Source organism: Balaenoptera borealis (genome assembly GCF_965194805.1).
Source record: "Balaenoptera borealis genome assembly, chromosome: 15".
Lineage (NCBI taxonomy): Eukaryota > Metazoa > Chordata > Mammalia > Artiodactyla > Balaenopteridae > Balaenoptera > Balaenoptera borealis.
In genome coordinates, this window is record NC_138871.1 from 7,465,954 (window position 1) to 7,475,874 (window position 9,921).

Genomic DNA, 9,921 nt, shown 5'->3' on the forward strand with positions numbered 1-9,921 from the left:
AGACCTTTGTCCAAAGATATACAAATGACCAATGAGTACATAAAAAGATGTTCAACATCATTAGTAACCAGGGAAATGCCAATCAAAACAATGAGACCAATCGCTAGGATGACTATTAACGGAAAAAAAAAAAAAGGAACAGAATTGTTGGCAAAGATATGAAGAAATCAGAACCCTTGTACATTCTGGTGGTGCTATAAAATGGTGCAGTCGCTGTAAAAAAGCTTGGTGGTTCCTCAAAAAGTTAAACATAGGATGATCTACCACTTCCACTCCTAGGTATATACTATACTCAAAAGAACTGAAAACTGGTATTCAAACATCTAGACACAAATGTTCATAGCAGCACTTTTCACAATAGCCAAAAGGTGGAAACAACTGAAACATCCATCATCGGATGAATGGATAAACATTATGAGGTATACATACACAGTGGAATATTATTCAGCCGTAAAAACAAAATGAAGTACTGATATATTCTACACATAGATGAACCTCGAAAATGTGCAAAATGAAAGAACCCACACACAAGAGGTTATACATGGTATGATTCCACTTATATGAAATATCCAGAATAGGTAAATCAAAAGACACAGTATATTAGTGGTTGCTAAGGGCTCAGAGGAGGACAGAAAGGGAAAGTAACTGCTTAATGGATACAGGAACTCCTTTGGGGGTGATGAAAATGTTTTGGAACTAGACAGAGAAGACTGCACAACACTGTGAATGTACTAAATCTCACAGAATTGTACATTTAAAATGGTTACTTTTATGTTATATGAATTTAGTCTCAAAAAAATTTCACAAAACTGATTACGTGTTTCATACCAACCTGAATGGGAGTAAACTAATATAATTTAGCACTTCAGTCATCATTCAGGAGTGAATGTTTGTAGGCCTGCAAAAGCATTTTGTTCTTAAACCAAACAACAGCACAGAATGCAACTGCTACTTACAAGTCTCTCTAATAATTCCCCTCCATTCTAATTACCAATAGTCTGAGATAACCAAGTCCTGAAAATTCTAAGTTCAGAGTGAGAACGTGAAAAGAAGACTTACACAGACAAAAAAAAAAAGAATAACTTTAGCCAGATACCTATAATGAAAGTGTGACTTTTAAACATTATGAGCTACACCACAATGAAATGCAGGGTGAACCTCCTCTGCAACCTGGTTTGAAAAGCCATTGTGGAGTTGGAAATCTGAAATATGAACTGGATATTAAATATAAGAGAATTTGGGGGCTTCCCTGGTGGCGCAGTGGTTGAGAATCTGCCTGCCAATGCAGGGGACACGGGTTCGAGCCCTGGTCTGGGAAGATCCCACATGCCGCGGAGCGACTAGGCCCGTGAGCCACAATTACTGAGCCTGCGCATTTGGAGCCTGTGCTCCGCAACAAGAGAGGCCGCGACGGTGAGAGGCCCGCGCACCGCGATGAAGAGTGGCCCCCACTTGCCGCAACTAGAGAAAGCCCTCGCATAGAAACGAAGACCCAACACAGCCATAAATAAAATAAATAAATAAATAAAGTACAAAAAAAAAAATATAAGAGAATTTGTGTTAATTGCACTAGGTGGGATAAAGGTATTATGGTTACATAAGGAAACATTTAGAGAGAAAATGTCAAGATGTCTATAAAATAAAATACATAAAGCAAAAATGAGGACAAAATACTAGTAATGATTAAATCTAGGTGATGTGTATATGAGTTCATTATACTATTCCTTCAACTTTTCTGTGTGCTTGAAATTTTTATAATAAAAAATTAAAATTTTAAACTTTAATCCCAACAGTTCATTTTTTAAGACTTATTAGCTACTAACATGTCTGAAAGAGAAAATCACTTTTCATAGTCATTTTGTTCTCTTAAATTCTTAAGAGAACAATGGATAATCCAGTAAGTATGTGCCTTTTTCCCCCCCAGGTTCATTCCTGACAAGTAATGCCTTTAAGTAACATCCAATCTTAAGTAAAAGGTCACTGACCTGAAGTGGGGGATTATAAAACAAAATACCAGACACCAGTACTACTGTCCTTGTACTGTTTTACAGGGCTTTAAATATTGACTTTGTATATGCAAGGTAAAATTTTAAGTCAAACCACTTAAAAAAAAAATAGAAATAGCATGTATAAACTCTAACCCAAGATAAGAAGGGGGAAAAATAGAAACAAAGCATTGCAGAATTGGCACAAATAAAAAACAAACCAGGATGGCTGAAATAAGATCAAATATATCATAAATCACAAGCAATGTGTAAGTAACTTTAAACTCTTAAAGATGTTATCCAATTGATTTAGTAAGAATTCAATTTTATGCAGTTTATCCAAAGACCTCAAACAAGTACATAGAAAAGTTAAAAGTTAAAAAAAAAAAATTAAATCCTCAACAAAACACTAGCAAACCAAATCCAAGAACATATAACAAGGATTGCACACCATGACCAACTGGGATATATCCCAGGATTGCAAAGTTGGTTCAACATATGAAAATTGATTAATGTAATCCACCATGCATAAACAGTATAAGACACAAAAACCACATAATCATCTCACAGATGAAGAGACAGCAATGTAACAAAATCCAACACCCATTCACGGTGGGGAGGGGTGGGGGAAAACACACCTAACACACTTAATGTGAAAAACTGAAAGCTTCCCCCCCACCCCATGATCAGAAACAAGACAAGAATGTCCATTCACCCCATTCAATACAACACTGTACAGCAGGATCTAGCCAGAGCCTAAGGTAAAATAAAGAAAGAAAAACCATTTAGATTGGAAAAGAAGGAGAAAACTATCTGAACTTGCAGTGGCAGGACCATGTACATAGAAAATCCTAAGGAATCCACATACACAACAAAAAAACATTCAAGCTAATACGAATTCAGTAAGATTGCAGAACAGAAGATCAATATATAAAAATCAACTGTATTTAAACTGTGCACTAGCAATAAACAATCTGAAAATGAAATTAAAAAATAATTCCACTTATGATAGCATAAAAAAATTAAATGTCTCAGAATAATTTTTTAACAGTTGCAAATGTTGTACTCTGAGAACTACAAAAATCATTGAAAGAAAACCTGAAGACCTAAATAAGTGGAAAGACATTCCATGTTCATGGATCTCAAGGCCTAACATTGACAATACTCCCAAAATTGATCTACAGAAGAAATCCAATCTCAATCAAAATCCCAGCTGCCCCTTTTTTCTTTTTTTTTTTGCAGTAACTGAGAGAACCTAATTGTAAAATCTGTATGGAAATGCAAGGAACTCAAAATAGCCAAAACAATCTCAAAAAAGAACAAAGAGAAATCACACTTCACAATTTCAAAACTTAATACCAAAGCTGTAGTAATCAAGACAGTGTGATACTGCCATCAGGATAGACATACAGATCAATGAAACAGAACTGAGAGTCCAGAAATAAAATCCTACACATATGGTCAATTGATTTGATCAAGGAATTAGAGGAGTAATAGTCTTTTTTTTTTAAATGGTGCTGGGACAATTGAATATCCACACGCGAAGAATGAAGTTGGACCCCTACCTCAGACAATATAAAAAAATTAACCCTAAATGGCTCAAAGGTCTAAATGTAAGAATTAAAACTGTAAAGCTACTAGAAGAAAACATAGTAAATCTTCATGACTTTAGATTTGGTGATGATTTCTTAGATCTGACATCAAAAGCACAAGCAACCAAAGAAAAAATAGATAAATCAGACTTTTTAGAAACTTTTGTTCTACAAACGACACCACCAAGAAAGTGAAACAACAACCTCCTATGGGAGAAAATAATGACAGCCCACAGAATGGGAGAAAATATTTGCAAATCATATCTGATAAAGGATTTGTATCTAGAGTATATAAAGAACTTATTCCTCAATAATAAAGAACTCAATTTTAAAATGGGCAAAGGATCTGAATAGAGAGTTCTTCAAACAAGACATACAAATGTCCAATAAACACATGAAAAGATATTCAACATCTTAAGCCATCATGAAGTGCAGACCAAAAGTCACAATAAGATACCACTTCACACCTACTAGAATGGCTATAATCAAAAAGTCAGATGATAACGAGTGTTGATGAGGATGTAGAGAAACTGAAACTCTAACACACTGTTGGTTGGAATATAAAATGGAGCAGCAGCTTTGGCAGTTCCTGGAAAAAAAGTTAAACTACTTGGCAGTTCCTAAAAAAGTTAAAACATAGTTACTCTACGACCCAGCAATTTCACTCCTAGGTATATACCCCAAAGAATTGAAAACACAAGTCCACACAAAAACTTATACACAGATTTTTTTAGCAGTATTATTCATAACAGCCAAAAAGGTGGAACAACCTTGAATCCACTAACTGATGTATGGACAGGTAAATAAAATGTGGCACACCCATACAATGAATTCTTAGGACATGTGATTCTAGACTTATAAAAAATTCCAACTACTACATTATCATCAATCACATCTATTAGTTTCACCAGAGCTCAGTACCTGAAACCTAATGACACAAATTTAATTAACACAGTACTTATTGTATTTTCAGAGACTGTTTATATAAATTTACAGTATGAAGAAAGTTTCAAAAACAGAAAAACCAAACACTACTTTAAATCTCAATAGAAAGTATCTTTCTATCACCAAAGGGAGATCTGAAAACCAATGATTCTAAACAATGACTGCTACCTGGGTGCAAAGTAGGGATTCCTCTGAAAAAATATACCTGAAATTTTATATACCATGTCTGAAATGGGAAGGAATGAAACATTAAATCATCACTGTTTTCACTTTAAACAGACAGGCTATGAGACAGGCAGTTATTCAACTAAGGTTAAGTGAGAACATTTTTTTAAAGAAATTCTGGCACTGATTGACCTATGGACAACGGCTGTCATTCTTCTATTCTCCCTCCTTTGTTAAACTGTTCCTCTTTAACAGTTGCTTCACCAGTAAAGATCCTTTGGAAAGTCTACATTTTGGAATAGCAGGATTTCTTAAATCAGCTAGTACAGCACAGTTACAAAAAAAAAACAAAACCACAGGTTCTGGAGTCTGGTTTGGCTTAACAGCTGAGAGGCTCTAAGCCTCAAGCACATTATTATGCTAAATCTGTTTCCTCTTCTATATGTTATAAAGCAGTTCTTTTATCTTTATACCTCTCCCTTCCTCCAGATTCTCAAACTGGTTACAGCATAGTTATTTCTTCTACATTAAGTGTCTTCATTATTAAAGTTATGTAAATACTGTGATTACTGCTAGAGCAAGTAGTATACTGCGATTATTTCAATAGTTCAAAATACCTGATTTGAAATTTCTTAACAGTACATATTTGACACAAGGCATAAGTTAGAAAGGGAGGGAAAAAGGAGTCATTTGTGTGTCACTAACTAAAACATTTGAATGCTGCTGTAATGTCTTTAATTTTTCTCCCTGGTCTCCCCCTCTGTTATATATTATCACAAACTAATAACCAAATCGCAATTAAGGCCTCATCCTTTAATAACACCTACTTTTAATAATAAGAGAGAGTTAAGTTGGTCAGACCATCTTGAAAAAAAGTTTTCCTACATTAACAGCAACCAAAACTATAAGATACCTAGGAATAAACCAAACAAGAAGTATCCTAAAGGTTCAACCGAAGAAAATAATAAAGTTTTACTGATAATTAACCAAATAAAGAAGCATGTCATGTTACTAATTTGTTCATCACTATATTTCAGCACCTAGAACAACAGCTGGCACTTAACTGCTTAAACAGACAATATATTTCCTGAAGGGAATGATTCAATACCATAAAGATGTAAAGTGTACCAAATAATCTAAAAACTTAATGGGACTCCCAATTAAAATCAGTCCCAAAAGACTTTTAATAGACCTTGATAAACTCACCCGTTACATAAAAAAATCATAAGTGGGTAAAATAGCAAGAGCATGAACATACCCACAAATGTCTTAAGTTGTCCTCTGAGTGCTTCTCAAACATTCTAAGCACCTGTTGGACAAACATGAATGGAAGTCGAAAGGCTTGGGAAATGTCTCACAAATGCCTAAATCTGGTTTAGGAATCCCTAAATAAACAGTTCTCAGAGTAGTTCCCCCCAACACAATTCAGGGGGTCTAAACTAATTCAAGGGGTCAAAACTATTTTCAACATAGTACTATGAGGCTATTAGCCTAGTTTTCATTCTCATTTCCTCACAACTGTACAGTGGTGTTTTCCAGAGGCCACACGATGTGTGATATTGCTACAGATTGAATGCACAAGCAGACAAGAATCAAGATATCTTCTACTAAGGCAGATAGTAAACGTTTACAAAATGTTTACCACCACTCTTTCCATAAATTTTTGAAAGTGATTATTTAAGTGTTATTTATGTTAATGTGATGTTATTTTTACTTTTAAATCAATATATTTAAAGAACTTTTCAGTTTTAATTTGTAATATGGTAAGTATTGATAGACATAACCCACATAAACAAAAGCCTTTTGGGTTCCTTAGTAATTTAAGAGTGTAAGGGGGTCCTAGGACCAAAAAGTTTGAGAACTGCTTTTCTAACCTAAGCAGACACTCAGTTCCTCAGTTAAACAATGCTTTGCCCAACGTATAGATCAACCGCCAGATTGGAATAAACTTAGAATAAGTAAAGCACAACTAGTGGGCAAGTAACATCAAAAGTAGCTACATCAGCTCCCCAGAGATCACCAGTAGAGAAGGCAGAAGAGGTTTCTATAAGCTAACAAGTTTATCATCTGCTTTCTTATTCATTTATAGCTAGGACTTCTTATTCATTCATAGCTAGGACTTATTCATTTATAAACTAGGACTTCTTCCCGTCCTTCCACATATTGATTACCTAAAGTATCAATGTAGGAACAAGGTAAGCCAAGAGAACTCTCAGGTTATACATCTTTTTTTCTTTTTTGATCTAATGTATGCAGATAGTTTATTATTAATTCAAATATATTCAAATGAGAAATAAATTCCTTTGTTGAACTAGACTATTTGAACTATTTGCCACTTGGACTACTTCCTCTCTGGGACGCTTTAGAGTACCTGCTATGCTCACAGCTCCTCTGGACAGGTTCCTTAAGCAGATCACCATGCTTTCTATCACAGGAGAGGGACCCGATACCCTGATCATACCTGGCTAGGATGAATGTCTGACACCAGGACAAAAATCTAAAACATAGGCAGCTGTCTCAGAGATAGCCAGAACTCCCCCAAAAAGGAGGAATTTTGCCAGGAATGATAGGAGCATTATGTGTAGTTAAAAACAAAGAGCTACTATACTAGCTCACCACCAGCATAGAGAATCATAGCTGAAGATACCTGTACTCAATCCTGAAAGACCTCCTAATTCCTGAATGACATCCCCACCTTCATGTCTGACTGTGAGATAGGTGAAATAATGATCTTCCTTCCCTCTATATCCTTTGTGAGGGGGTGTAGATGTATTAATCCCATTTATTAAGGTAACATACCACATTCCTTACAACCTGAAAAATATAACTACCACACTTGGGGGATTAAAAAAAAGGATCAGAATGAAGAATTGGAGGCTAACTGTGAAAAACTAGATAAGCAGGATCATTTTTTCTCTGCACACATCAATAAGAGAACATTCATCGTGTTGTATAAATGGAAATGGTAAGACATCGCTAGAGCACACAAGATCCCATAAGATATGGTCCCATTATGTAAGCTGATGACTGGGAAGGTTATAGGAAGAAATGAAAATATTGGCCTTATATTTTGTCTATGTGATCCGTGAATACTGAATCCTACCCCAGTCAACTGAAAAAGGCAGGAAAACTTGCCGAACACCTATCAAAATCTCATTCTCAGAATTTCACAAGCTGAAACAAGATTCTAGAACTCAATGTTTAAACAAAGGTCAGTCACTGATAAAACAAAACATATGTAATCCGAATAAAATTACTCAGATTAGATAGTAAAATCTAAATTTAAATGAACACTGAGTGGCTAAGAATTTAAAATAACAATATAAGGATTAAAACACTCAAGTATTTTATGTTCTTTCCAATAACTGAGAAGTGGCTCAATGCCTTAACTTGATAGCTAATAAGCAGCTGCTCATTTCTCACCCAGTTCTTCCTGAGCAGAAACACGTCTGGCTGAGGACAGCTCGGAAGGGAAGGAGAGGTGGGAGGAGTCCACGAAGCATTAAAAAACAAACAAAAAAACTTGATATTGGCTTATCAGAAAATGTGTTTTTCCATTACACTGCCACCATTTTTCCTTCAACACGAGCCGAAAAGTAAACACTGCAGATTTAGTCGGAGAGGGAAAAAACCCAGTAGCATTCCTTCTATACTATCTAACCAATCATTTAACAGGCTCTAGTGTTTGCAATTTAAACTTTGTCATCCATGAAAATCTTTATGAATTAGCAAAAGACGTTCACTTTTCTCTAAAAATACACGCACAAAAATAAATCTCTCCTCTGAATAGCTTTTTTCCAACGTGAAAGAGCTTGAAAAATAAAAACTGTAGCTAAAATAACATATACATAAATTTTTTTTTAATTTTTATTTTATTATTTATTTATTTATTTATGGCTGTGTTGGGTCTTCGTTTCTGTGCCAGGGCCTTCTCCAGTTGCGGCAAGCGGGGGCCACTCTTCACCGCAGTGCGCGGGCCTCTCACTATCGTGGCCTCTCTTGTTGCGGAGCACAGGCTCCAGACGCGCAGACTCAGTAACTGTGGCTCACGGGCCTAGTTGCTCCGCGGCATGTGGGATCTTCCCGGACCAGGGCTCGAACCCGTGTGCCCTGCATTGGCAGGCAGATTCTCAACCACTGCGCCACCAGGGAAGCCCAGTGACTTCTTAAATATTATCAGTTGTCTAGTCAATTTTCTAATTTCACTGATTCTAATTAAAATTCGGTTTTGTGTTTTTTTTTTTTTTTCGTTTTGTGTTTTACAATTGGTTTGTTTGGATCAGGATTACAGAAGTCTGTTCTTTAGATTAAAAAATATTTATGTTGGGGGCTTCGTGGGGTTCGTGCTCTGGTCTGGGACGATCCCACATGCCGCGGAGCAACTAGGCCCGTGCGTCACAACTACTGAGCCTGCGTGTCTGGAGCCTGTGCTCCGCAACAAGAGAGGCCGCGACAGTGAGAGGCCCACGCACCGCGATGAAGAGTGGCCCCCGCTTGCCACAACTAGAGAAAGCCCTCGTACAGAAACAAAGACCCAACACAGCCAAAAATAAATAAATAAATAAATTTATCAAAAAGAAAAAAAAAAGGAAAATTTATTAAAAAAAAAAAAAAGAAATCACTGCTAGTATTCCTTAGGCTTAACGATGACATTGTGGTTGTGTTTTATGTGGTGTTCCTGTGGGGATTTTTTTCCCTCAAGTATTTATCTTTCAGATACACCTGAAGGATTTACACATGAAAGGATTTTGAGAGTTGCTTTACCATATCTAGCAGAGAGATGAAACAGGGCCAGTCATGTGACAACAATGGTCGAAGCTGGGTAACTGGTACAGGAAGCTTTATTACACTCATCTCTATTTCTTGTATAAGGTCGAAGAAAAAAAGTATCCTAGGCACCAAAACATCCTGTCAAAAGCATAGAAATTTCTCTCCCACTAAATCACCCCAGAATTCTGCTTCTTTCTTCTTATTTATCTGCTTTGATTAACAATAAGTTCTATTCTTGAAACCAATTAACTTCCTCCAATAGACCTGTAACTGAAATACAAGACTCACCTTGGTGTCTTTTTAACGCCATTCATCAGAAAGGTGAAGGCCAGTGAGGACACAACCCAGGATTCCAACTCACAACTGGTAATCTGATTTTAACTTCAAGACCACATATCCGTTTTGAGTGAAAATGAGCTATCACAGGTTGTTTCTGTCTTTTGAATGTCTCTTACTATCCCCAG

The 9,921-nt window shown here is 36.1% G+C and overlaps 1 protein-coding gene and 1 long non-coding RNA gene across 4 annotated transcripts in view; one reads left to right on the forward strand and one right to left on the reverse strand.

Annotated features, from left to right (window-relative positions):
* EIF5B (eukaryotic translation initiation factor 5B) overlaps positions 1-9,921 on the reverse strand; it is a 68,343-nt gene that overhangs the window by 57,294 nt on the left and 1,128 nt on the right. Inside the window, exon 1 of one of the 3 annotated variants that reach the window (XM_082356130.1) lies at positions 5,946-6,002. The exons of the other annotated variants lie outside the window; for them this stretch is intronic. Coding sequence (XP_082212256.1) covers positions 5,946-5,987 — 42 coding nt within the window. The 5' untranslated portion in view covers positions 5,988-6,002. Of the gene's footprint in view, positions 1-5,945; positions 6,003-9,921 lie in introns of those variants that run through there. 3 annotated transcript variants of the gene reach the window in all.
* Positions 6,111-9,921, forward strand: part of LOC309611592 — an 86,679-nt gene continuing 82,868 nt past the window's right edge. The window contains exon 1 of the long non-coding RNA XR_014234615.1: positions 6,111-9,009. This is a non-coding gene — a long non-coding RNA (uncharacterized lncRNA). The remainder of the gene's footprint in view (positions 9,010-9,921) is intronic.